Genomic DNA, 26,732 nt, shown 5'->3' with positions numbered 1-26,732 from the left:
TCTTCTTCCCAGTACAGAGAGACTGTGCACCTCTCTCCTTTTGTCTCCACACCCTATTGACTTATGGGTGCTGATGATATTTGTCTCTGATCCCATTGGATTTTCATTTTGTTTTTTAAGATTTATTTATTTATTTGAGAGAAAGTGCGAGAGAGCAGGAGGGGATTAGGGAGAGGGAGAGAGAGAAGCTCAAGTAGACTCCACACTGGGTGCGGAGCCCCATGTGGGGCTCAATCTCAGGACCCTGAGTTCATGACCTGAGCAGAAACCAAGAGTCAGACACTCAACCAAAACCCAGAGCCACCCAGGTGCCCCATGGATTTTCATTTCTTCACTCTCCCATACACATGGCAGAAAAGCAGCATAGTGCCCCCCAAAATGCTGGGGAGTCCCAACCCTGTGTGTGACAGCCCCCACCCTCCAACAACTGGTCATGTCAAACCCTTTCAGAAGGCTCTTAGATTTTTTTCAGTTTGTGTTTTTTAACAAATTTTATTTATTCATGAGAGACACAGAGAGAGAGGCTGAGACACAGGCAGAGGGAGAAGCAGGCTTCCTGTGGGGAGCCTGATGTGGGACTTGATCCCAGGACCCCAGAATCATGACCTGAACCAAAGGCAGACACTCAACCATTGAGCCACCCAGGTGCCCCCTTATTTTTGGTTTTTAATTTCTATCTTGAGAGAGAGCATGAGGCACAAGGTCAGAACGGATAAGACAGACCTCCTGCTTCATCTTCATCACTCAGGACAATCCACTTCTATCAGTTCTGATATGTCTCCCTCAGTCACAAGATTTCTCAGGGGAAGAGTCTGACTGCACCCCCCACCACACCCCCACCTCCCAGCGCCCTACCAGCTTTCTCTGTTTACAGGGTGAAGCTCTTCATCTGTGGGCTGGGCTTTGGAATAAGGATCCGGTGCCAAGGGGGTCAGAGAGATGGTGTCCAGTGGGTTGAAGTTGGGGGCAGGGGTGGGGTCATGGGTTACAGAGCACATGGTTACATTCTCTGCTGCAGAATGGACCTTTCTGGTAGAGAAGCCCTCTCCCCTCTCCCATGGTGACAGAAGCCAGGCCCCAGGGGCCTGTGTTCTAGAGGGAGAAGAGGGCCCCCTCAGGGTGAGGAGACTGTGGTTGTGGGCCGGGCCCCCTCCTTCCGCCGCAGCACAAAGTCTCCAGGGGCGGCTGGACTCATTGCATAGAAGACATTGGCGTTGTCAGGGATCAGGAGCTCTGGCCAAGGGTGGATGTGATGGTTAAAGGCGTACACAACCTCAAACTTCCCCCACAAAAGACCTAGGTAACCTTCTGCTATTCACCCAACAACCATGGGTCCCTTCGGCTGACACTCAAGTCAGCCTCGTCCTCTCCTTGGGAACCAGGACAACTTCCCACTCAAAGCCTACACAGCAATAGCTCTCCCGCCACGGACCTGGGAGTGTCCTGCTATTTCCTTCTAGGGTCTAGACCACCTGAGCTGCAAGGTTGGGCAAACTCCGGTCACCCATCCCAAATGACTTCCTGCTCACTCACCCTTCCCCCCAGCCAATTCCCAGCCAAGTTCAGGCTGCTGTCACCACGGACTTGGGCAGCTTCTGACTTCCTCCATCCAGCCTGAACAATCTGCGGCCCTCACTCTTGACAGCTGAACAGCCTCATATATTCCTTCCTTCCTAATGTCCCACCAAGCTCAGGTCATGTCCTCTTGCCTCTCCTTCTCGAGAACTGGGGGACCTCCTACCTGCTCACCTGCAGTGAGCCTGATGTGGGACTTGATCCCTGGACCTGGGATCATGCCCTGAGCTGAAGGCAGATGTTCAACCACTGAGCCACCCAGGCATCCCCCTGCATCTGTATTGAATGACATCATGCTCCCCTACCCTGCATTTCAATACCACGTGGCCCTCTCCTGTGCCAAGTTCAGACAACTTCAAAGCCCCTGTCGTGAGCTAGGACAAACTCATTTCCTCACAAATTCAAGCCCAGACCCCCTTCAGACACCTGCCCCATCAGGCTGAGCCAGAGCAACCTCATGATCCTACAAATTTTTTTTTTTTTTTTTTTTTTATGATCCTACAAATTAAGCCAAGACAACCTCCTTCCTTTCCCCCTCTCCTTTGGCCCTGGACAATTTCATTTCCCCATAAATCCTAAGACACCTTTAGTGCCCCTTTCTCTTACATGACCAAGGCAGCCTCATGACCCCACAAGATTGAGGCACCAGCATTTTACTGCTTCTTACCCCCACCCTGTTTCACCTTACCCCTAACTCTGTGTCAGAACCACCTCATGGCCCTTTACGCCAGCCACAACCCTAATCAGTCTGCTGCCCTCCTAGCTAATCCCCTAGCCCAGCATCCAAGCAGTCCCTGCTCACCCCGGTCCCCTGGAAGGACTTGGAAGAGCTGGTAGTCACGCGCCCAGGGCTGGGCCACATTGTGCTTTTGTAGGGCTCGTTGCACCACACTGGGGGCCTTGTCCTGGCTCGTGAGCTGGGAAAGAAGGTGGGTGGTGAGGTGTGACTGCCAAGACTGGAGGGTGGAGCACTCCATCAGGTTCCTGGCCCAAACCCTCACCAAGATGCTCCGATACAGGTTCCCGTGGTCATTGTCAATGCTGACTCGGATGACTCGAGCCTCTGATCCCTGCTGCCCCGGTAAGGAGATGTGAGAGCTGCTCAGGGGCAGAGCCGAGGGGCGGAGGCCTGGCGGGTCCAGGCTCAAGGGCAGCAGCTGTAGGCAGTGGGGGTGGGCACTGAGTAGTGGGAGACTTACATGTCCCCCTACATAAGCGGAGCCTGGGGACAGGCAATTAGGGCACACTCACAGACCCGCCTCTATGCAATCCCATCACATACAGACCTTCATGCCCTGTTACAAAAACAGATGTACGCATGACCCATAAATGCACAAAGCTATGATGTCACACAAGCAATCCCATGTACACAGAGAGCAGCAGGTATACACATATGCTTATAAGTTATGTACATCTGCAAGTCCATGAACAGCTCCATTCATGATCCCAGGGATATTGTGGAGATTTATGCCCATGTGTCCCTCTTTAGGTACACCAATTCCTGGGGACACACACATCCTTGCAAAAGGTATAATCACACCCTGGAGTCCTCTGTGGGTGAGCCGACTCATGGGGGTCCAGATCTGAATGCAAGCCAGACTACTGAAGGAGGATCCCTCAAATAGGGCCGTGACATGCACATGGTATCCTGGACAGACCCCCAGAGTGCTCAGGCAGGCATGGGTACAGCTTCTTACGTATATGCCTGGCCATGAAATCCCATATACTGGGATCCCTGGGTGGCGCAGCGGTTTAGCGCCTGCCTTTGGCCCAGGGCGCGATCCTGGAGACCCGGGATCAAATCCCACATCGGGCTCCCGGTGCATGGAGCCTGCTTCTCCCTCTGCCTGTGTCTCTGCCTCTCTCTCTCTCTCTCTCTCTGATGACTATCATAAATAAATAAATTAATTTAAAAAAAAAAGAAATCCCATGTACATGTACACACACACACACACACACACAGCCCTGAGTATCCGCAGTCCCACATTCATATAAGTAGTCCTAGTACCTTGGTGCTGGGGCTCTGGGGCCCTGGAGAGGCCGGGGGACTGCCTGGAGGAGGGTCTCTGCTTCTAGGACTAGATGGGGGAGACCCTGGGGACAGACTGGAGGAGATGTAGAGCCTGAGGTCAAGTGGATGCCCTGACCTCTGACCCTGCCATGTCTAGTCCTTTCACTAACTGGGATGCTCACCTGGAGGCAGGAGATGAGGGGTCCCCAGGACTCCCACCAGGGGATGAGCCCCTCTCTCGGGACAGCTTTCTAAAGACAGAGACAAGGGATGAGGGATGAGGATGAGCCCAGACTTGGTCCCGGGAGCAGCCTTCCATGTCTGCCCACATCACTCCTCAGGCACACCCCAAGACTCACGCACTGAGGCGCTTGGTGAGGCTGATTCGCCGCCGGATACGTGGGGAGCTGGGGCAGGAGGCAGCGGGTGGCTCAATGACACGGGAGACACGGTAGCTGAGCAGTCAGGGTGCACATGGGGGTGGATTGAGGCCAGGAAGTGGCAAGGGATGAGATGAAAGCTAGAATTAGTTGGGAGCTGCATTGTGCATTTGTTGGGGAAGCAGCAGGGGCTGAGCACCGAATGTCAGGGTCAGGGTAGCAAAGGGGGTGGTAATTATGGTATCAGGGTCTTACTAGGGATGAGATGGAATGGCCTGGTTGGCAGGTCACACAGGAATCGAGGAGTAAAATTTGGTCAAAGACAGAGTTCAAGGTCAAGTAATCATTGGGGTCAATGATTAGGGTAATGATTCAACAGAATGAAAAGAAACAAATGGAATAGTTGAATTGGATGGTCAAATATACATCAAAGTTGCAGTCAGTTATTCAGAACTGGGCGTCAATGATCGGGCTCAGAGATTCAGATTGGGGTTAGAAGTGGGGTCATAGGTCAGACAGGGTCAGATGGTGGGGAAGAGAACAGATGGGACCGGGTGTGAAATGGCCAGCTGTACATTGAAGGCTGAAGTCAGAAAGTCAGAAGGGGTCAGAATTTGAAGTCAGAGGTTAACTGGAGCCCTCACTGGGCTGGAGAAAATATAAGGTCACAGGTTGGGGGTCAGGGCTCAGGAGGGCGTCTTAGGAGTTGCAGAGGTACATGCGGTAAGTGGGTCTTGTGTGCCATCAAGAATCAGCCAGGGCGGGGCTGGGCCGGGCCACAGGGTGGTCACCTCTGCTCCTCGCTGAGCTGGCGCTGGTCGCGCAGGGCAGCCAGGACGGGTGCACGGGGACTCAGGCAATAGCTCCGACACCGCTTCTGCAGCTGCTGGATGTGGGCCAGGATCTCCCACTCCTGAGGGGGCGGCCTCTCAGAACCCACCCCTGCCTTGCCCCCAGCCTGTCCCCTGCCCCATGTCCTCCCCCCTGCCACCTACCTTCCTCCTCTTCTCAAAGTTGATGAGATCCCCCTGGGGGCAAACTTTGTCTGAACTGGAGCCTCCAGAATCAAGGATTGAGGGTCAGGGTCAGGGGCTAGGATGTCAGGAGCCCACTGTGCTACGGGGGGTGGTGTAGGGAGCACGGGCAGGGTCAAGGGTGGTATGTCAGGAGGCCCACTACGCTGAGGGTAAGTGGTACTGGGGTCAGGGGTCAAGGGTCAGGGGTCAGACCTCCAGCATATCCGGCAGGGCTGTGTCCAGCATAACCAGGTCCGTGAGAAAGGTGCCAAGGTAGGGGACAGGGCCTGGGGGCAGTTTCTGTGGTCCCCAGAACTTCAGTCACTCTCAGCCATCACTGACCCCACTATGTCCCAACCCCATTCTGTGAGGATCCTGCTCGGCCCCCCTCCCAAACCATCTCACTCACTGAGGGCAGGCTTCCTAGGAGGGTGTCCTCCTCTTGGGGGCTCTCGGTGGCCTCCTCCTGGGGGAGGGAAGAACTGAGCAGTCTTGGGATCTCTTTTACACTTCCCACTGGGAAGATGCCTCAAGACCCACCATATATACCTGTTTTGCTTTCAGTTACCACCAGCCAGTTGTAAAGGTCAAACCCAAGGAAAACTGAACAACAGGCCTGTCATCCACCCTCCTGGAAATGCCCTGAACCTTGCCTTCATAGCATTGCTCTGTGTGGTAATTAACTACATAATTGCCAGGCAGTTATTAATGCATGATGTGTCTCCCTATTTAGGTCCTGATTTCCCCCAGGGCAGGAGCCCTGTCCGTCTGGATCACGGTGGAGTCTCCTGGCCCACTGCCTGGCACACAGGAGGTGCTGAATTCAGAGCTAGGGGTTCCTTGACCTCTCATCTTGATTTGAGACCTTCATTCCCTCACAGCTCTCTACTGAGCAGCTGCTCGGCCAGGCACTGTTCTGAGTGCTAAGGAGGCAGCAGCGAGCAACGGGCAGAAATCCTGGCCTCACAGAGCAGACATTAGCGGGGGAGAGACAGCGACAGCCAAGCTACACATGTACCAGGCGGAGGTAAGGGCAATCCAGAAGCAAGTGGAGCGAGACCCGCACAAGATGAATGTGAAGAATGTTCTGGGCTGAAGGAACAGGCTTCACATTCCATCTGTTCTGGATTCACCCTAAGAAGCGGGGCCTAATTACAACGAGAATCTAAGTCTTGCCTACAATAAGTCAGACTTCCTGGCACACGATTTTTAGTTTTGCTTGTCAAAGTCGAGTCCTAGTGAAAATTGCATTTTTTTTTCCTCTTTGCTATGACTCTGGCCTCAAGTGACCTTTTCCATGTAACTTCTGGTATTTGTTGAATGAATAAATAAGGCAGTTGCTGAGTGTGAGCTAACATGAGGGCAGCAGAGGCAGTAAAACCCAGCGGGCTGCCCACAAACAAGGGGAAGGTCATCGCTGAAGTGCAGTCAAAGGACACTGAATGTTTTCACAATGACAAGCGGCGCCCTAGCCGGGCCCCAGGTCCCCTTTTTGGGTCTGGGACCCCCGGGGCAGGGGGGGTGTCCACATGCATCTTTACCTGGGAAAGCATCTCTCTACTACTGAGGTGGTTGTTCTCGTCGGAGAAAATCTGCGAAAGTTTTCTGAAAGTGGATAACCGTTCCCTGGGGGTTGGAGGGGGGCAGGAGAGGTGTCAGGGATCAGCAGCTGGGGAGGCCGGAGCTGCCCCGGGGAGGACATTCTGCCCGGGCGCCCCCCCCCCACTCACCGGCTGACGGCGCCCCAGCTCCGCTTGAGCCGGTATATGGGGTTCGACTGCAGGGCGGACAGGATCGCGCGCAGGGAGGAGAAGTTCCGCAGTTCCCTGCAGCGCTGCGAGGGGGGGGTGTCACACCCCTAGCCTTATCCCCAGCTGCCATTTACCTTCCCACCACAGGTATGAACTCTGCCTCCCCTCTTCCTCCCTCAGGACCCGCCCCCCTCCCCACCTGCAGCCCTAGGTCCTCTCCTCCAGCTGCCCCTCCATTCCCTACCTCTCACCTTGGCTACCTGTGTCCCTACTCCTTACTTTTCCCCGGGCCCTAGACATGCCCACAGGATCTCTCCTGGACCCAGACCTCTCCTTCCTAAATCTATGTCTCACTCTGGGTATCAACCACCCCCTTCCCCTTTTCGCTTCCCCACTCTCCCACCCTCCTAGGCCCCCATTTCTTTCTTTCCCTCAGCCCTAAGACTCTTGCCCAGCCCCTATCCAGTCTCTTTCAGGATGTGGCCCCCTTCTCTGGGCACCTTCTCTGGGTTCCTCCTCCAATGCACCCCCCTCCCTATTACCCTCTCCCACCCCATCCTCTTTTCCCTAGACCCATCCAGCATCCTTCTGCAGCCAAGGGGCCCAGGGCCCTCCCTTAGGGGCATCTCTTAACCCCAACCCTCCCCTCATTCCCAGACCCTGGTCCCCTGCCTCTCACCAGGCCTTGTTCCCAGCCACCCACCCAAGCCCAGCCTCCACCTCCCCTCTTCCCCGTCTATGCATACCTGGGCGATTCGGATCCACTTCTCCAGCCGCTGCGCCCTCTGCGGGGCGGCCAGGCCCTGCTCTCCCAGCACCGAGCCCAGCACGCAACCGATCACCATGTTGAACTGGGTCACAGTGGCACGCACAGTGGGGGCAGTGCTTGTGGCCCCTGGACGGTCCCGCTGTGACCACACCGAGCCCAGGCACTCGCAGGGCCGCACCTTCAAAAAGAGCTCCTGGGTGGAGGGAGGTGGGGAGGGTGGTGGTGGGGGGAGTGAGGAGGATCTGTGCCCACGGTATCTGCCCCACAGCCGCACCCCGCCTGGCCTGGCCCCCCGCCTGGCCTGCCTGGGTGCTCACCACATCCATCAGGGTCAGCTGTTCGGCCACTTCATCTACGCCAAAGTCTAGGAGCTCAGGGCCTTCCCGCGCTGGTCCTTCCTCCTCTTCCGAGCAGCCTTCCGGGGAGTCGGGGCGAGGGGTCTGGGCAGCGCCAGGAGGTCCTGAGGGAGAACGGAACGGGTTAAAAACTCTCAAGTTGGGATTGGGGACTAGCTGTGTGACCTTGGACAAGTTCCTTAGCATCTCTGGGTCTCACTTTCCTAATATGCAAAATGGAAATGTCCCTTGTTATTTTTTTTAAGATTTTATTTATTTATTCATGAGAGACAGAGATAGAGATAGAGAGAGAGAGAGAGAGACTGAGAGACAGGCAGAGGGAGAAGCAGGCTCCATGCAGGGAGCCCGACATGGGACTGGATCCCGGGTCTCCAGAATCAGGCCCTGTGCCAAAGGCGGTACTAAACCCCCTGAGCCACCCAGGCTGCCCGTCCCTGGGTATTTTTAAGTGTCTCGGAGCAACTGCAATGTTCATTTAGCATCTAAGGTGGTGATCCATCCTAGGTGATTCAGCACACTAACCCGGTGAGGGTGGTGCTATTATCAGCCTTCCACAGATGGGGAAACTGAGGCAGGAACAGTTTGCCTTAGGTCATACCTTCAGGAAATGGCAGGGAAAGGACTTGAAGCCAAACGTTAAAAGGCTAGAGTAGAACAGAGAGGCGTTTTTGTTTTTGAACATATATATATAATTTTTGAACCTATATTAAAATAAGATCTGTCTGCCCTATTCCTGTGGTGCGAGGTAGTAGAACTTTATAGTTAAGGGAAGGCCCAAGTTTAAATCCAAACTTGTCCCCCGGGCTTGCTATGTGAATTAAAGCAAACCCTTTAACCACTGTGTGCCTTGATTTCTTCATCTGGATTTTTATTATTTATTTATTTATTTATTTATTTATTTATTTATTTATTCATTCATTTATTTATTTATTAAAGATTTTATTTATTTATTCATGAGTATACACAGAGAGGAGAGAGAGAGAGAGGCAGAGACACAGGCAGAGGGAGAAACAGGCTTCACGCAGGGAGCCGGACATGGGACTGGATCCAGGGTCTCCAGGATCACACCCTGGGCTGCAGGTGGCGCTAAACCGCTGAGCCCTTCATCTGGATTTTTATTTTTTTTTATTTTTTATTTTTTTTTTAAATTTATGATAGCCACAGAGAGAGAGAGAGGCAGAGACTCAGGCAGAGAGAGAAGCAGGCCTCATGCACCGGGAGCCCAATGTGGGATTCGATCCTGGGTCTCCAGGATCGCGCCCTGGGCCAAAGGCAGGCGCCAAACCGCTGCGCCACCCAGGGATCCCTATCTGGATTTTTAAAGATCAACTGAGATCACACATACTAGATTGCTATAAAGTGCTCAATAAATAGGAATGGGATTCTATGGTGGCGCCCCCTACGCAACATTTTTTTCCCCACCCACCTCCCCTAGGGAACATTTTGAAGTTGAACTCTGCCACAAGGGGGCCACCGCACAGTGAAATTTGTGCCACTCAACCTCCAAGTGTCCCTCCAAGACATTTGCGTCCTTGGAAAATCTGTTTACAATAATCTGCACCTAGAACCCAACTATTTTGCTCATAAACACTCATTAACATGGCTCCAGAAATACAAGAACTGTCAAAGTCTGGGCTCTGTTTTGTTTGAGAAATTATGAGTGTTGTTTACCATTCTAGAAAGGGATGTCACCAATGTTTATGCTACTACACCTGTGTGGCCACTGTTCGCCCCTGCATTAGTTGGTGTTTCTGGCTGTCACATTCACCATGACAACAAAGAGACAAAGGCTCTGGACGACTTGATCATGTATCCTAGTAAGACATGCCTGAGTGCTGACACAGCGACAAGCATGACTTATTATTGTGTAACCTGCTTTCACTTTATTTCTCCTTCATATGATAGTAACAGCACCATGCTATTATTTTTAAATTATCTTTGTAAGTCCACATATTTATGTCTTTAAGATTTTATTTATTCATGAGAGACGCAGAGAGAGAGAGGGGCAGAGACATAGGCAGAGGGAGAAGCCAGCTCCTTTGTGGGGAGCCCGATGCAGGACTTGATCCCAGGATCCAGGGCCACAACCTGAGCCAAAGTCAGATGCTCCACCACTGAGCCACCCTGGTACCCCAATTATCTATCTTTCATTTCAAATTAGGACAGATGGCATTGCAAAATACTAGTTTTAAAAAGTTGGCATTGGGGGATCCCTGGGTGGCGCAGCGGTTTGGCGCCTGCCTTTGGCCCACGGCGCGATCCTGGAGACCCGGGATCGAATCCCACATCGGGCTCCCGGTGCATGGAGCCTGCTTCTCCCTCTGCCTGTGTCTCTGCCTCTCTCTCTCTCTCTCTCTGTGTGTGACTATCATAAATAAATAAAAAAAAAAAAAAAAAAAAAAAAAAAAAAAAAAAAAAAAAAAATAAAAAGTTGGCATTGGAAAAAAATTGCACCTAACCAAATCTGTGGAGCTTCCAGCAAATATAGGGATAGAGGAACATGCTACATGTCACCATGAGACAGCAAACAGGCGAATAGATGGAGAAGGTGAGACACTCTTCAGGACAAATGACACATTTTTTTCTCCTAATGACATTAAAGAAAAGGCAAAGTGAGATTGTCATGGAATAGAAGAGACTTAAGAAATTAAAGACCAAGTGGCTTGAATAGATGTTTGGATTTCAAAGAAACAACCATAAAAAAGACAATTTAGGGACAACAGGGGGAGAGGATTTGAATCTTTGAATCTGGACTGGGTTTTTTTGTTTTTGTTTTTGTTTTGAGAGAGAGAGGGAGAGTGGGGCAGAGAGGGGCAGAGGGAGGGGGAGAGAGAGGATCTTAAGCAGGCTCCATGCCCAGTACGCAGAGCCTTACTTGGGTTTCCATCTCATGATCCTGAGATTATGACCTGAGGCAAAATCAAGAGTTAGACACTTAAGGGGACCTGGGTGGCTCAGTGGTTGACTGTCTGCCTTCAGCTCAGGTTATGATCCTGGGAGGAGTCCCAGGATTGAGTCCCACATCAGGTTCCCCGTAGAGAGTCAGCTTCTCCCTCTGCCTATACCTCTGCTTCTCTCTGTGTGTGTCTCTCATGAATAAATAAATAATCTTAATCTAAAAAAAAAAAAAAAAGGAGTTGGATGGTTAACTGACTCAGCCACCCAGGTGCCCCAGGACTGGGTATCTTTTGATATTAAGTAATTGTTGCTGATTTTTTAAAAAAGTATTTTATTTATTTATTCGTGAGAGACCCAGAGAGAGAGAGAGAGAGGCAGAGACACAGGCAGAGGGAGAAGCAGGCTCCATGCAGGAAGCCTGATGTGGGACTTGATCCCGGGACTCTAGGATCACGCCCTGAGCCAAAGGCAGATGCTCAACTGCTGAGCCACCCAGGTGTCTCATTGTTGCTGATTTTGTTGAAGATGATTGTGTACATGAGATTAGGTTATTAAAAAAAAAACCTAAAAAGAAGTCCTTGTCAGTTAAGGTGCAAAGTACTTATGGGTCAAGTGACATAAGTCTGAGATTTGTTTTCAAATCATCCTGAAAAAAACATTTCTGGGTGAAATTCATAATGGTTGAAAATGAACAATGGGTGAGTGTTCTTTATATTATTCTCACTACTTTTTTGTATGCCTGCAATTTTTCATAGCAAAACGTCATAGTAAAAAGTCATCCCAAAACAAAAATGTTAAAGTGTAATCCAGAGCAGAGCACACAGTAGATGTCCAATAAATGTTCATGTACTCCTCTGACCTCAAGATCTCACAGCCTAGGGCAGTACCTTCAATAGAAGTTTCTGCAATGTGGAGAGCTTTTCTTTTCTTTTTTATTTTTATTTATTTTTATTTATTTTTATTTATTTTTTATTTTTTATTTTTTTTATTTATGATAGTCACAGAGAGAGAGAGGCAGAGACATAGGCAGAGGGAGAAGCAGGCTCCATGCACTGGGAACCCGATGTGGGATTCGATCCCGGGTCTCCGGGATCGTGCCCTGGGCCAAAGGCAGGCGCCAAACCGCTGCGCCACCCAGGGATCCCCTTCTTTTCTTTTTTAATGATTTTTTACTTATTATTCATGAGAGACATAGAGAGGCAGAGGCATAGGCAGAGGGAGAGGCAGGCTCTTCTCAGGGAGCCTGATTTGGGACTCCAACCCAGGACCCTAAGATCACCCCCTGAGCAGAAGGCAGATACTCAACCACCGAGCCACCCAGGCGCCCCTGGTGGAGATATTTTCTACCCATGCTCTCCAGTGTGGCTACTGAGCACTAGAGATGTGGCTAGTGTGAGCAAGAACTGAAAAATTTTAGTTCAATTTCAATAACTACATGTGGCTAGCAGCTACCTCATTGGACTGTGCAGCTCAAGTGACTTGGAATCAGCTGGTGAAATCCTGCAGGTAGAGGAAGAAAGACACTTAAAAACCAAGGGGGAGGGATCCCTGGGTGGGTGGGATCGCTGGGTGGCACAGCGGTTTAGCACCTGCCTTTGGCCCAGGGCGCGATCCTGGAGACCCGGGATCAAATCCCACGTCGGGCTCCCGGTGCATGGAGCCTGCTTCTCCCTCTGCCTATGTCTCTGCCTCTCTTTTTTTTTTTTTAGAGTTAAGCAAATATTTTATTTTATTTTTTATATTTATTTATTTATTTATTTATTTATTTATTTATTTATTTATTTATTTTTTATTGGTGTTCAATTTACTAACATAGAGAATAACACCCAGTGCCCGTCACCCATTCACTCCCACCCCCCGCCCTCCTCCCCTTCTACCACCCCTGGTTCGTTTCCCAGAGTTTGTCTCTGCCTCTCTCTCTCTCTGTGTGACTATCATAAAAAAAAAAAAAAAAACAAAAACAAGGGGGAATGGGACGCCTGGGTGGCTCAGCAGTTGAGCATCTGCCTTTGGCTCAGGGGTCCAGGATCGAGTCCCACATCAGGCTTCCTGCATGAAGCCAGCTTCTCCCTCTGCCCTGCCTGTGTCTTTGCCTCTCTCTCTCTCTCTCTCATGAATAAATAAATAAAATCTTAAAAAAAAAAACAAGGGGTAAGACAGAGGAATAAAATATACATAAATGAAATATTTGTCACCAGGGAGAAAGAAGTGGCTGCTACTTTGTAAAGCAGAGAGGAATATGCCCACTTTAATCTGAGGATTAAAGGATGGGGATTAGGGATTTAGATGCTTTTGTGATAGGGATCAGGTCCAACACAGATGGGTGAAAGATGATACTTTATAAGCAGGATGCAATTATTCAATCAACAAATCTTGGTTGTTCCTGCCCCTGGGGACAGAGTCAGGAACAAGGCCAATGAGTGCTAGGCAGAAAAATAAGGCAGGCGAGGATGTAGAGTGGGAAGATATATTTGCTGAGAGATCAGAGAAAGCATGTCTGGAGAAGTGACAAACTGAACAAAGACCCGAATGAAGTACATAGATATATTTCCCTCTCCCCAAAAGCTCTCTACGACAGAGATTGGAAAACTCTATAAAGGATCAGATTTGCTGATACCTACTCTACAAGAAAATATCAAGGGGCACCTGGGTGGCTCAGTGGTTGAGCATCTGCCTTTGGCTCAGGTCATGATCCCGGTGTCCTGGGATTGAGTCCCCAGTCAGGATTCTCACTCTGCCTATGTCTTTGCCTCTCTTTGTGTCTCACACGAATAAATAAGTAAATCTTTTTTTTTTTTTTTAAATAAGTAAATCTTTAAAAGCAAAAGAAAGAGGGATGATGCCTGGGTGGCTCAGCAGTCAAGCGTCTGCCGTCAGCTCAGGGCATGATCCTGGGGTCTGGGATCGAGTCCCACGTTGGGCTCTGTGGGGAGCTTGCTTCTCCTTCTGCCTGTGTCTCTGACTGTCTCTCTGTGTCTCTCATGAATAAATAAATAAAATCTTAAAAAAATATATTTTTAAAAAAGGGGGAAGAAAATATTAGTATGGGTTCCTATGTCTTTTCATTTTAAGCGGTAGATTCTAATAAGAATCAGTGATAACACCTAAGATGGAAATAACACTATTTGCGCAGTCCTCCTTATTATTTACTTATATCCTGTTGTCTTTCCTAGGGAACTGGGGGAGCTCCTGTCTAGTTGTTTGCCAGTAGCTGTTTTTTTTTTTTTTTTGAATAAATAAAAGACATCAACGAGGTAAATACTATTATCATTTCTGTTTCACAGATAAGGAAATGGAGGCTCAGAGAGGAAAGTGATTTATCCAAGGTCACACAGTCAGCAAATGGCAGAACTGGGATTTGAACCCAGGTCTCTGGTGGCTCCTAACATAAGTAGCAATGGAAAGAGTTGTAGTTAGACACAAAAGGCATCCTGACCCAATGGTAAAGTATTTTTGTAGTTAGGATGGAACCATAGGGCGAAGCGCTAGATGAACACTAATATGTTAGACAAAGGGTCATTAGCCTCATTTTACAGGTGGGGAAACTAAGGCTCTGAGGTCTGTTGCTCTGTGAGGGGAGAACCTGTTTGGGGGATGGATCATGCAGGAAAAGGCCTGCTCCGGGCACAATCAGCATCCCAATACCCCTCACCTGTCCGTGACTCAGGCTGCTCCTCTTCCTGCTTTCGCTCAGCCTCCTCCAGGAAATCTCCTAGCAGCTTCTCTGCCTCCTGGGCCTCTGGCCCTGCTGGGGCCGCCCAGCCCAGAAAGGTGCAGACGCTGCCTAGGTCCGGGTGGGTAGGGGGATCCCGGAAATCCTGAGGGTGATCCCGAAGCCAGGAGCCCAGCACGGATACCACAGCCCTGGCCAGAGTGGGGGGCCTCAGAGCCCAGCCCAGAGCTCTGGACCTCGGGAGCCCCTACACCCCAGATGTGACCTTGGACCTCTAGGACCCCTGAAATGCTCACCCCCCCCCATCACATCCACCCCCACCCTCACCTCCGGGCGACCAACCTTAAGTTCTTGTTGACACGCAGACCTCCTCCCTCTGTCTTCTCGATCTCTATCCTGGGAAAAGCAACTCCCCCATCAGGTAAAGAGGGAGGCTAGGGGGCGCTTAGGGGAGGAGGGATTGCAGGATCCAATAACCCAGGTGAGAGTCGGGTGGGAACAGGGAGGTTGCCCCGGAGGTACTGACCCTGGAGGCAAGGGCGGTGGCGGTGGCGGCAGGAGAAGGCCCAGCACGCGGGCAGTGGACACAAAAGCCCTGTGAGTGGCCAGGAAGGCAGGCACGAAGCCGGGGTCCTGCTCGCGGTCTCCAGACACCAGTTCCCGCACCAGCCGCTCCAGCCTCGCCGCCCTCAGCGCCCGCACCTTGCTCGTGCGGTAGTGGACGAAGGCGTCCGCAGCGGGGCGGGGGGCCTGCGGGGCAAGGCAGGCGGCAAAGAGACACGAGGAGTGGCCCCCCCAGCACCCCCTTTCCAACCACGCCCATCGCTAAACACCACTCTGGCGTCTGGTCCTGCCCATTTCTCTGAACCCTGCCTCCTGGATTCATTATTCTGCTCCCTACCTAAACGATCCTCGAAACCCGCCCGGGACACCACGGTCCTCCCAGGCCCCACCCCGCCCGTGTCCTTAGGCTCCCAGCTCTCCAGCCCCGCTTCCCAGGTCCCCAGCCGGCTCTCCCCCGGCTGCTTCCAAAGACCACCCCTCCCTCCAGCTCCGCCCCACTAAACCTGGCCGACCCAGGCCCCGCCGTCCGGGCTAGTCCCCAAGTCCCGGTCCGGAACCACGCGGTCACTGGGCGGTCGCAGTGGTCCACCCGATTCACCCGGCTGCGGTCAGACGCTTCCTACCCTCACCTGGGCGCTTGCAAACCCCGCCCTCCCTCGGGCCTCAGCTCCGCCCCCGGCCGTCCCTCGCCTCCCGCCTCCAGGTCCCCGCGCTCGGCCCCGCCCCGCCCCGCCCCACCCTCCACCGCAGCCTCACCTGGCAGCCCGCGGGCCCGGTCCCCCGGCTCAGGCGCTGACTGAGCTGCCGACGCAGCGAGACGCTGTACACCGCTCCGTCCTCGGTCTCCTCGCCCCAGTCCTGCAGCGGCGCCTGGACGCGGAGACCGGCTCAGGGCGCCGCGGGGGGACGGGCCCCGGGCCCTCGCCCCCACCCGTCCCGCGCGGACTCAAGAGGGCCTTCTAGCACCACCTCCCTCCCCGATCAGACCCAGCGAGACTCGGGGGCTGGGGCCGATCCCCTCGCCGCCGCGGGCACCCTACACCCCGGTCCTGAGAGGATGGAGTGGCATCTGGGGACGTCCCAGGGTCCGGGCTCACGGAACCTGTCTCTGTCCCTGTAGACGAGCTCAGAGACACCCCCCATCCTTCAGAGGTACCAGCCACTTCACCGGGGCAGGGGCCGGGAGGCTCAAGGTTGGGACTCCTGGGCCGATACGAAGGGTCCGATTTGCGGGGAGATAGGGTCCAGAAGGCAGGGACATGTGGTTTTTGGATCCCAGGGTGCCAGGGATGTGGGGCCCGGGCCCCCTGGTCCCCTTACCAGGGCGAGCTCCTTGCCCGCTGTCCGATCCATGGCCCGTGCCTGTCCCGCTCCGCGGCGCGGCTGAATGAGGCGGAAGGGCCGACGGGCGGCGGGCAGTGGCCGGGCGTTGGGGCCCGCGGGGCAGGGCGGGGCGACCCGGCTGTGCGGGGGCGGGGCGGGACCCGCGGCTCTCGGATGCCCCCAGCTGGACCCCAGCGCCCAGCCCAGGTCCCACAGAGGTGAGGTCCCGGCTCTCCCCATAGGTGTGTATCAATCTGTGCCCAGGAGAAGGGACACTCCTCTCTCCCCGGAAGGGTTTTTTTCTGTTAACGGGGGTGGGTGAACTAGTGTGTATAGTTAAGTGGGGGGCCATTCTGCCTCCCTAGGAAAGTATCCTGTCTTCAAGTGGGGAGGGTGGTTCATTCCAGGTGTGGGGGTATCTCTCATTACTGGAGGTCGGGGGAGTGTTCAACCTGCATCCCCAGCTGATGGGGAGTACTCACTCCCCTGGTCGGAGAAGGTGGAGTCTGGGCCCTGGATTTTAGGGGCGGCAGTCTTTGCCGTGGTGCAGAATCAAGGAGAGGCAAATACCCAGGGGGCTGGTTGGTGACGTTTATTGCATGATCCTGAGGCCAGCTCTGGCTCGCCTCGTAAGATTTACTATGGGAACGTCCGGCAGTCCGGCCCCCTTCTCTACTCCCGGCGCCACGGGCCCTGCTCTGCTCCCTCATCCCGGCCGCGTTTAGCCCTTGAGGGGGCCCCGTGGGCCTGAGGCTGGGCCCAGAGGGGTTGGGAGCTCCTCAGGGGCCCGGCAGCGCCAGGTGTGCGCGAGGGTGAGTCTAGGACTTCTTCAAACGACTGCGTTTCTTGCTGCGGGATTCGATTAATTTCTGGGAACGAATCTTAAGCGCCGCACGGGTCACCACGTCGTTGTCCTCGTCCTCACTCTCCTCTTCGTCTGCGCAGGGCAATGAGGGGATCCGGGTTCCTATTCTTGGCTCAGATTTCCATTCCCAGCCTTTACCACCCCCCAACTTGGCCTCACGCCCGGCCTCCGACCACTTTCCGTTGGTCAGCTCGGGCCCCCAGCCCCGCCCCCTTTCCATGACCATACTGACCGAAGAACTTGTCCTTGAGACTGGCAAGGGGCAGGGCGATGCGGGTGTTGTACGTGGGCAGCTTTCCCTCTAGGGTGGAGTAGAACTGGGGGGGCGGAGCGGGAGAGAAGACGCTGGTGTAGAGGCTGCAGGGAAGTCCTGTGGCCCTTCCTCCTTACCCCATTCCAAGGTACACCCTGATTCCAAATGCACCTCTGCCCATTCGTCCAATTTAGTTTTTCTCGAGACCAGCGGAATTGTTTGTTCTTAGAGCGTACCCGGATACCCAGCCCCGCCCCCCTGCCCGTAGGCCCGCCCCTGGTTCTGGGGGCCAGTCCCTTGATGCGCGCGCGGGGACACACACACACACTCTCTCTCTCTTTCTCTCTCACTCCCCAGTCCTGCCTACTGGCCTCCCGGACCCTCTGGAAGCTTTCCTCACTCTACAAACCTCACACGTTGTCCCTGGAACTCATTTCCGCCCCATAGGCCTCCCCCCTGGTGTCCCCCTCCTCCCGCCCCTCCCTGCTCCTCGGCCCCAGTCCCGCCGCCTCAGCCCCGCCCCCGGCTGTACTCGCACCTCGTCGTCGGTGAGGTGGCGCAGCATCCCTGGCACGTTGTGACTCTCGAGCTGTGCCTGCAGCTTCAGCAGCTTTTCTTCCACGAGGCCCAGCAGGTCTGGCAGATAGTCCCCTGCCTTGGGATCCAGCTCCTTTCCCGCGAAGCGGCCATCCACCTGCGGCCGGGGGCGGAGCTGAATCAGCCTGGAGGGGGCGGGCCTCTGGGACTCTTTCCACCCCGGGCAGGGCCTTTGGAAGGTGACGGACCGCCAACAGGGGTGATGCTATCTATCCCCCGTGGGGCTTCTTTTTTTTTTTAATTTTTTTTAAAGTTTTTATTTATTTATGATAGTCACAGAGAGAGAGAGAGAGAGAGGCAGAGACACAGGCAGAGGGAGAAGCAGGCTCCATGCACCGGGAGCCCGATGTGGGATTCGAACCCGGGTCTCCAGGATCGCGCCCTGGGCCAAAGGCAGGCGCCAAACCGCTGCGCCACCCAGGGATCCCCCCCGTGGGGCTTCTATTGTCAAGGCCCACGCCCCGGTGAGGGCAGAGCCTCCGAACTCCAGAGACAAAAGCAATGGGTGGAATGAAGGGTTTTAGTGGAGGGAAGGGGGTAATAACTCGAGAAGCCATTTCAGGGGTGACTTTCGGAAGAAATGGGACTCTGCTGCGGGCACGGTGGGGCTCCCCCTGTCTCGGGCCGCCCAAAGATTGCAGTGGGGTCTCAGGTTTGGGATGGAGAGGCAAGGTGGGATTTTTCCCATGAAGATGGGACAGCGTCTCTGAAGTCCTGAGCCTCTTGAGAACTAAGGCGGTTTCCCTCAGGGAGATGGGGGTGGGGACTCTGAGGAGGGGGGATGGGTGTCCCCTGTAGGCAGGCTTCTGACGTCCTGGACAGGGCAGAGGGTTGGTCCTCTCAAGCAGGTTCCCCTGAGTAGGGGCAGGAACCACACCCTCGTGGGTTGTGGGAGGCTCTGGGCTGAGCTTCCTTGGGGGGAGGCCTACCACTGTGATGCAGTTCAGCTTGCCCGCCAGGTGTTCAAGGCTCTCCTTGGTCACTTGCATCGCCCGCTTGGTCCGTTCCAACTGATCCTGTGCCTCAGCAAGGCGCAGCTCTTCGGCCTTGAGGCGCTCCTGCAACTCAGCTTGCCGCTTCTGCTGACTACAGGCAATGGGGAGGTCACCACTGGAGAAACCTGAGCCCGGAGGCCCCTCATTCTCTTCCTTGGGCACGGGGTCTCACCTCACAATCGTGGCCTCCCCTGAGTACTTGAGGTCTTCCAGCTCTCGCTGCAACTGCTGCTTCTCTTGCTTCAGCCTCAGCAGCGACTGCTCGTTCTCGCTTTTGAGTGTCTCCAAATGCCTGAATGTATCCCCCTGTGCCAGGAACCGCCTCACCACCGCCTGCAGGCCACCAGCCCGTCAGAGGGAGGCCTGGGTAGATCTGAGTGCACCTCCTCCTATTTTCCCCTGGGTGTGCAGGACAGATGGCCTAAGCCTGTGGCTTCTGCACAGCAATGTTTAGGGACTCTGTGAGTCAGACTCAGAGGTGCCTCAAGGATGTTAAGCCCCTGACACATAATTTTTGCAGGGTCCTTGTCTATATGAGGAATTTGAATCAGCCAAAATCAGCGTGTGGTGCAGGGTAGCAGTGAGCATAGTTGCTCTTCAAAATCAACCTGCCATCCACATTGTGACTGTGAATCTCGCCCAATCCAGTGAGGAAACATGGCCAATCTCAGAGGTAGTTGCCCACCAGGCCAATTTCTGGAAAGGTGCCTGGCCACAGCGCCCCAGATGACTCCCATAGCTTGGAGTCCCAGAACTCTTTGGGGGTTATCCTATGAAAGCAGCAGCACTGGGAGACTGCTCAAAAGACAGAAACTGGACAGGGGTCCGGCTTGCCAGGGTCCAAGAGTGGCAGTGGGCAGTCAGCAGTGCCCCAGACCATGGTACAGGCGCCGTAAACACAGAAAAGACAAAGCTCACCACTTCTCAGAGCTGACACGCCAAGGAAAGCGTCAGTGTTAGAGCGAACAGGAGAGGGAATGATGGCGAGGGTAGACAGCTCATGTGGGTTTTGCTGTGAGGAGCAGAACGGGGCAGTAGCTAGAGGCAGAAGAAGTGTCTTTTACGAATAGAGCAGGTTTGTGTTGGCTGAGGAACTGAGCCCGGGGAAAGGGGAGGCTGGCTGGGTTGGCTTCACTGGCCTGGGCTCAGCTTGAGTGCAACTAGAGGGCGGAGAGCGTTGCGGGCCGCCGGCAGTACTCACGTGGGTTTCAGCCACGCCGGTGGCATCCTTGACCTTGCCAAAAAGCATCTCTGTCTGGTACATGGTCCAGCGCTGCTTCAGCTCCTTGTCTTTGACGCGCAGGCTGTCCTGGGTCGAATCTTCCGACTGCAGCAGCACGTGCTCACGCTGGGTCTGTTCACAGGTTGAGGCCAGGGCGGGAGAGTCAGCTCTCAGGCAAGGATTGAGGGCAGGGGACCGCGAGGGGGCAGGGCCCGACTGGGGAGCCAGGGTAAAGTCTTGGGGCACCCAGTTAGGGGTCAGGAGGGCAGGAAAGGGTTGGTCAGCGAGGGGCAGGCACGGGGGCCGTGCAAGAGGCGGGGTCAAGAGAGCAGGGGCGGGGCCTCGAGTAAGGGGAGGTGCTAGAGGCCTGATCAGATTTAGGTGTGTGTGTGGGGGGGTGGTAATCAGGTGGGGAAGGATGGGGACCACCAGCGAGTGAGGGGACATCTGGAAGCTCCTCCAGACAGGCAATCTGATGGGAGGAGGGCGAGGGCAGGTTCGTGGGAGGAACCCTGGCATCAAGAGGAGGTGGCGCTGGGCGGAGTCCGGAGAAATGTTAAGAGCAGGGCAGGGGTGGGGCCGGGCCAGGTCTAGGCTGGGGTTGAACGCCCCCTGCACCCCGCACCCCTGGACAGGGTCACCTTGCGCTCCATGCGTTCGTTCTGCAGCTTCCTATCTTCCGCCCGCTTCTTGCACTCGGTTATGTAGCGCTCACGCTTCTTGCGCTCTCGGAACACGGTCTCCTCCAGATACTGCAGCTGGTTCTGGAGGAAGAGCAGGGCGACAGGGGGATCAGCTGGTACCCACCGTGGCTCAGGGCCGGAGCAGCCTGGCCCAACAACTTCAGGCAGCTGGGCCAGGCTGCGGCATCTGGGAGACAGGCGGGAGGAGCTCGGGGACAGCTGGGGTCCGGATTCTGGGGGCCAGGAGACCATGGCGTCTGGGCAGGAACCCCGGGGCCCGGCGGGCTGGCACCTTGGCGATATCCTGGGCGTTGAACGCCTCCTGGTTCACCACTTGCAGCTCCTCTAGCTCGCGTTTTGCCCTCACCACCTCAGCCTCCATGAAATCCAGCCGGTTTTCCAAGTGAAGGCTCTCCTCCTGGGGGTGGGGTGGGGGCCCTGTGACCACTGTGCCTCGGCAGCTGGCCCTCCCACGTCACCCCTGAGCCATGCTGGTCCCCACCTGGAGATAGGCCTTGAGCTGCAGGTACACACCGGTAATGTGTTCAGCCTCTTCAGCCTTCATCCGGGCCTTCTCCAGGCGGTTCTCCAGGTTCCGCATGGTCTAGAGGGAGGCAAGGCTGGGCTGAGTCTCTTCCCCTCTCAAGTTCTTCCCAGGATATCCCTGCCCTCCTCCCGCCCCTGGGTAGCCTCACCTTGGCCACCTCCGTGTTGCCATTCTGCATTTCTGCAATCTCCAGCTCGCGGAGGCTGTGCTGCAGCTGGAGCTCATCCAGCCACTTCTGCCGCAGGCCCACCTGGTGCCGCAGAGTGTTCAGCTGCTTCACCTTCTCACTCAGTCGGTGGTCCAGGTGCTCAAAGGCCTGCTGGGGGGAGGCAAGCCCCAGCGGCAGTCTCAACCCTCTCACCTAACCCTTCCTCCCTTTCTTCTCCCACATCTTGTTTCTTATCACCCAGGGTCTCAGCAGCATCTGACCAAGCTGATCCCCTGCAGATCGTCATCTTCCAGGATGCCAGTTTTCCACCCTGGCTGTCCCTTGTCCATTTCCTTGGCCCCCAGGAGGGACGGCCCCAGGCTCTTCTCACTTCTGTTCATACCCACCACCTTGATGGACCTATCCAGGCTCATGGTTGGACCACAGGCTGAAGACATCCAGATTTAACCCCCAGCCCTGCCCCACTCCCAGAACTAGAGGGTCATATACCCGTATCAATCTACACTGCCTTCCAGGTGTCTCCACAGGTATCTCGAAACTATCATGTCCAAAATTGAGTGTGTGAGATTCCCCGAAGTCTGCCTCCCTTGGATCTTCTCCATTTCGGCTCATAGCAGCTTCATCCTTCCAGGTGCTCAGTCCAACAGCTCAATATCCTCACCTTTTCTTCTCCCACCTACATCCGATTCATTATCAATGCTTTGTTCTATTTCAAAGGTTTTCCCAGAGATATCTTTTTCTTCCTATTTTCACCACTTTTGTCTGAGTACAGCTAACACCATCTTCACCATCTGACCTCCATTCTTGCTTCCTCACACTCTGCTTCCCACTTCTCTGATATGTCATAAAACCTGCACTCTTTATCATGGCCAGCTAAGCCTGCTGGAAGATTCAGCCCCTGCTGATCCTTTTTTTTTTTAATTAAAGATTTTATTTATTTGAGAGAGGGAGAACATGAGTAGGAGGAGGGGCATAGGAACAAGCAGGGCTTAACACCAGGACCTCAAAATCATGACCTGGACCGAAGTCAGATTCTTAACTGACTGAGCAACCCAGGTGCCCCCTTGCTGACTCTCCTGATGCTCACCTCCTATGGAGCCCCGCTCACACACTCCTCTGCCGCACTGGAGATGTTATCATCTCCAACACTCTACCCCTTGTTTCTACCTCAGGGACTTTGCATTCACTGTTCCCTCTGCCTAGAACACTTTTCCCAAAATCATTTCTTGCCTGTCTCATTCTCAGCTCAAATATCACCTTCTTAGAGAGAGGGGGCTTTGCTGACTCCCCACCCCAATCTAAAGTACAAACCCCTTGGGGCACCTGGTTGGCTCAGTTGGTTCAGTGTCTGCCTTTGGCTTAGGTCATGATTTTGGGCCCTGGAATCCAGGGCCTCACAGCAGACTCTGTGCTCAGCAGGAGTCTGCTTCCCCTCTCCCTCTGCTCTCCCCACCCCATGCTTGCGTGTGTGCACTCTCTCTCTCTCTCAAATAAACATCTTCAAAAAAAAAAAAAAAAAGTGCAAACCTCTGCCCCATCCATCTCTAGGAAGTCACTCTGCTATTTTATTCATTTCTCTTATCACTACTGGAAATTACTTTCTTTTTTTTTTTTTTTTTTAATTTTTTTTAACTTTTATTTATTTATGATAGTCACAGAGAGAGAGAGAGAGGCAGAGACACAGGCAGAGGGAGAAGCAGGCTGCATGCACTGGGAGCCCGACGTGGGATTCGATCCCGGGTCTCCAGGATCGTGCCCCGGGCCAAAGGCAGGCGCCAAACCGCTGCGCCACCCAGGGATCCCCTGGAAATTACTTTCTGTATTTGTTCTTGTTCCCCTCCTACGGCCCCCCCCCCCATTGTCTTTTCCCCAGGAGGATATGAAGTTCTGAGGAGTGCAGATTGGTGCAGATTTTTGACTGCATAGTCACCAATACCTAATACCATGCCTAGCACATGGTCGGTGTGTGATAAAGGTTAATTGAATGAATAGATGAATGAATAGATGAATGCCAGCTGGTGTGGAGAAAGGACTGGAGAAGATGGGATGAGGCAGGGAGTCCAGCAAGGAGGGGACACAAGCTGGAAATGAAGGGAGATAGTGGGGGTGGGGTGGGGCAAACCTGTCCTGTCCTGTTCTTCAGGTATGGCTTCTCTGACCTCCACTCCCGAATCACAGTCTGGACCACTTTCTCATCTCCCTGCAAGGACAGGAGCCCAGTCACCGCTCACCCAGACCACTCCCACTTGAGGCAGCACCCTGCCCTTGGGGATGCTGCCCTGCTTCCTGGAAACCCTTCACCCACTTCTGCACCCTCACCTGGAGCAGGTCTGTCAGCTGTACTTGCAACACCCTGGTCTCCTCACGAAGACGGTTGATGGTCTCCTGATTCTTCTTGATGTTCCACTGGCTGTTCTCATAAAAGGCCTTCCGGTCACCCTCTGAGGTCATGTAAGGTACACAAGCAGGGTGTTGGGGTCTTCCCAGAGGGAAGCTATTTTTGTTATCATTAACTTAATATTATAACAATACACTAGTTTGAGCACTTAGTATATGCTGGATGTTGGACAAAGAACTTTCCAGGTATCAAATGCTGTATGTCAACAGGTGCATATCCATATCCTACCCATTTACAGACAAGAAGAATGAGGCTCAGGCTTATTACAACGTTCATGGTCTCAAGAAGTCTGATTCCTGAGCCCAAACCTTTAACTACTGTGCAAGATTACCTTCTAAGAATGACAAAACAGTAATAATTATGGGTCACATCAGAATGTTCCAACCTTGACATGACTGATATTTGGGACGAATAATTATTTGTTTTGATCTGTCCCATGAACTGTCAGATGTTGAGCAGCATCCCTAACTTCCACCCATTAGATGACAGCAGCACCCCCTCCCCAACAATGTGACCATCAAAAATGTCTCCAGACATTGCCAAATGTTCACTGAGAAGCAAAATAGCCCTCTCCCATTGAGAAACATTGGTTTACCCTTTACAGTGCTTTACTATGTGTCAGGCACTGTTCTTACCACTTTATATATTTCAACTTCGTATAGGGTTGTACTCTCACTATCCCCATTTTACGAATAGAGAAACTGAGATCAATTAGGCTACTCACAGTCCCCCAAGATCAAACAGTATATGCAGAGCCAAGACTTGAACCCAGAAAATCTGGCTCTAGAATCTTTGTTCTTTACCACCACCACTCCTGCCCCCATGCATGGTAGAAAAGCTGAAATCATACAAAAGTATGAAACACAATCCCGTTGGTTCTGCGCCCAGGAAAGATTTTATGAGAGATGAGGAAAGGGATCCCGGGGTGGCGCAGCGGTTTGGCACCTGCCTTTGGCTCAGGGCGCGATCCTAGAGACCCCCGATCAAATCCCGCATCGGGCTCCTGGTGCATGGAGCCTGCTTCTCCCTATGCCTATGTCTCTGCCTCTCTCTCTCTCTCTGTATGACTATCATAAGTAAATAAAATTAAAAAAAAAAAAGGGATCCCTGGGTGGCGCAGCGTTTTGGCGCCTGCCTTTGGCCCAGGGCGTGATCCTGGAGACCCGGGATCGAATCCCGTGTCCGGCTACCGGTGCATGGAGCCTGCTTCTCCCTCTGCCTATGTCTCTGCCTCTCTCTCTTTCTCTCTCTGTGAGTATCATAAATAAATAAAAAATAGGGATCCCTGGGTGGCGCAGCGGTTTGGCGCCTGCCTTTGGCCCAGGGCGCGATCCTGGAGACCCGGGATCGAATCCCACATCGGGCTCCCGGTGCATGGAGCCTGCTTCTCCCTCGGCCTGTGTCTCTGCCTCTCTCTCTCTCTCTCTCTCTGTGACTATCATAAATAAATAAAAATTGAAAAAAAAATATTTAAAAAAAATAAAAATAAAAATAAATAAATAAAAAATAAAAAATAAATTAAAAAAAAAAAGGGGGGGGGGGATCCCTGGGTGGTGCAGCGGTTTGGCGCCTGCCTTTGGCCCAGGGCGCGATCCTGGAGACCCGGGATCGAATCCCACATCGGGCTCCCGGTGCATGGAGCCTGCTTCTCTCTCTGCCTCTCTCTCTTTCTCTCTGTGTGACTATCATAAATAAATAAATTAATTAATTAATTAAAAAAAGAGAGAGAGAGATGAGGAAAACCATGAAGAAGTATGAGTTTTTGCTTCCAGAAACTGGTCACCTGGATGAATGGTGGTGAAAGGCCCTTGTCACACCGTGCCTGGTCAGAGGGCTGGGTGGACACTGCTGACTCCTGATTCTTTATTCCTCTTCCAGCCATCTTACCTAACAGTTGTATCTTCTTTTGTAACTCTGCCACCTGCGTTTGCACAGCAGACTTCCCCCTGTGGGCATGGAGGGGTCTTGACTTGGAATGGTGTGGGGGCCAGGCATGGGCCACAATCTTCCCTTGGGAGTGGTGGTGCTGGGTTTGAGTCGGATTGCCCTTGGCCTTGGAGGAAGTCAAAGCCTGGTCCTGAGGAGGCAGGATGTTGGTGGAGGCCGGCCAGCACAGGGGAGACGTCATGACGGGGTTGAGGCCTAGGGTTCCTGAGGATTAAGGAGGCAACTAGCCATTGCCCCTATCTGGGATTCGTCGGCGCGAGTTCCTCCGGCTCTGGGAGAATGCACTTTCCCACCGCTTGGCGGGGCCTCGCAGCATCTCCGGTTGCTCGGTAACCTCCGCCCCCTCCTTCCAGTGTTCCCATGGAAACCACCCGCGTTCCACACCACCTCTCTCATTGGCCAGCGCTGCGCAGGGGGCGGTCCAATAGCCAGGGGCCCAGCCTCTCTGCTGGATGCTGGGGGGAGGGTACTTTAGGGTCACATGCTCATCTTTAAAAAATGTTTTCTGATTTTATTTTTAAGTAATCCTTACACCCAGTTTGGGTCTGGAGTGCACATCCCTGAGATTAAGAATCACACGCTCTAAGTCAGAATCAGCCAGGCGCCCCTACTTTTTTTTTTTTTTTTACGATTTTATTTTTGCGTAGTCTCCACACCCAATATGGGGCTCGAACCCACAACCAACCCCCAATATCAAGAGCCCCGCTCCTGGACTAAGCCAGCCAGGCACCCTCCCCCCT

General features: G+C 53.5%; 2 protein-coding genes and 1 long non-coding RNA gene across 11 annotated transcripts; 1 reads left to right on the top strand and 2 right to left on the bottom strand.

The window, feature by feature from the left end:
• Positions 1 to 472: 472 nt before the first annotated feature.
• RGL3 (ral guanine nucleotide dissociation stimulator like 3) lies at positions 473 to 16,406 on the bottom strand. Of its 9 annotated transcripts, none has more exons than XM_077859841.1 (19): positions 16,314 to 16,406; positions 15,750 to 15,863; positions 14,956 to 15,179; positions 14,772 to 14,825; positions 14,409 to 14,620; positions 7,820 to 7,962; positions 7,480 to 7,695; positions 6,713 to 6,816; positions 6,524 to 6,608; positions 5,392 to 5,448; positions 5,196 to 5,282; positions 4,962 to 4,994; positions 4,758 to 4,879; positions 3,946 to 4,041; positions 3,769 to 3,837; positions 3,584 to 3,680; positions 2,577 to 2,732; positions 2,378 to 2,492; positions 473 to 1,233 (listed from the first exon to the last, which is right to left on the bottom strand). In XM_077859841.1, exons 1-19 carry the CDS (start codon positions 16,344 to 16,346, stop codon positions 1,115 to 1,117), a joined length of 2,136 nt encoding a protein of 711 aa, XP_077715967.1. In that variant the 5' UTR covers positions 16,347 to 16,406; the 3' UTR covers positions 473 to 1,114. The 9 variants fall into 9 exon arrangements, with proteins under 9 accessions (XP_077715967.1, XP_077715968.1, XP_077715971.1 ...); XM_077859842.1 differs by having other exon boundaries at positions 4,758 to 4,852; XM_077859845.1 differs by lacking the exon at positions 2,577 to 2,732.
• Positions 15,751 to 24,196, top strand: LOC144290532 (uncharacterized). The gene is made up of 3 exons (XR_013358133.1): positions 15,751 to 16,145; positions 21,889 to 22,174; positions 23,791 to 24,196. It is a non-coding gene; the product is annotated as an uncharacterized LOC144290532 (long non-coding RNA).
• Positions 16,894 to 26,335, bottom strand: ODAD3 (outer dynein arm docking complex subunit 3). Its single transcript, XM_077859851.1, has 13 exons — positions 25,933 to 26,335; positions 23,967 to 24,088; positions 23,770 to 23,847; positions 21,627 to 21,797; positions 21,434 to 21,535; positions 21,224 to 21,349; positions 20,890 to 21,012; positions 20,228 to 20,380; positions 19,199 to 19,359; positions 18,961 to 19,117; positions 17,973 to 18,128; positions 17,414 to 17,498; positions 16,894 to 17,253 (listed from the first exon to the last, which is right to left on the bottom strand). Exons 1-13 carry the CDS (start codon positions 26,171 to 26,173, stop codon positions 17,135 to 17,137), a joined length of 1,794 nt encoding a protein of 597 aa, XP_077715977.1. The 5' UTR covers positions 26,174 to 26,335; the 3' UTR covers positions 16,894 to 17,134.
• Between the last annotated feature and the right edge of the window lie 397 nt (positions 26,336 to 26,732).

The sequence above is a fragment of the Canis aureus genome, chromosome 19, assembly GCF_053574225.1.
Source record: "Canis aureus isolate CA01 chromosome 19, VMU_Caureus_v.1.0, whole genome shotgun sequence".
NCBI classification, from domain to species: domain Eukaryota; kingdom Metazoa; phylum Chordata; class Mammalia; order Carnivora; family Canidae; genus Canis; species Canis aureus.
This window is presented reverse-complemented; position numbering and strand designations above follow the sequence as displayed.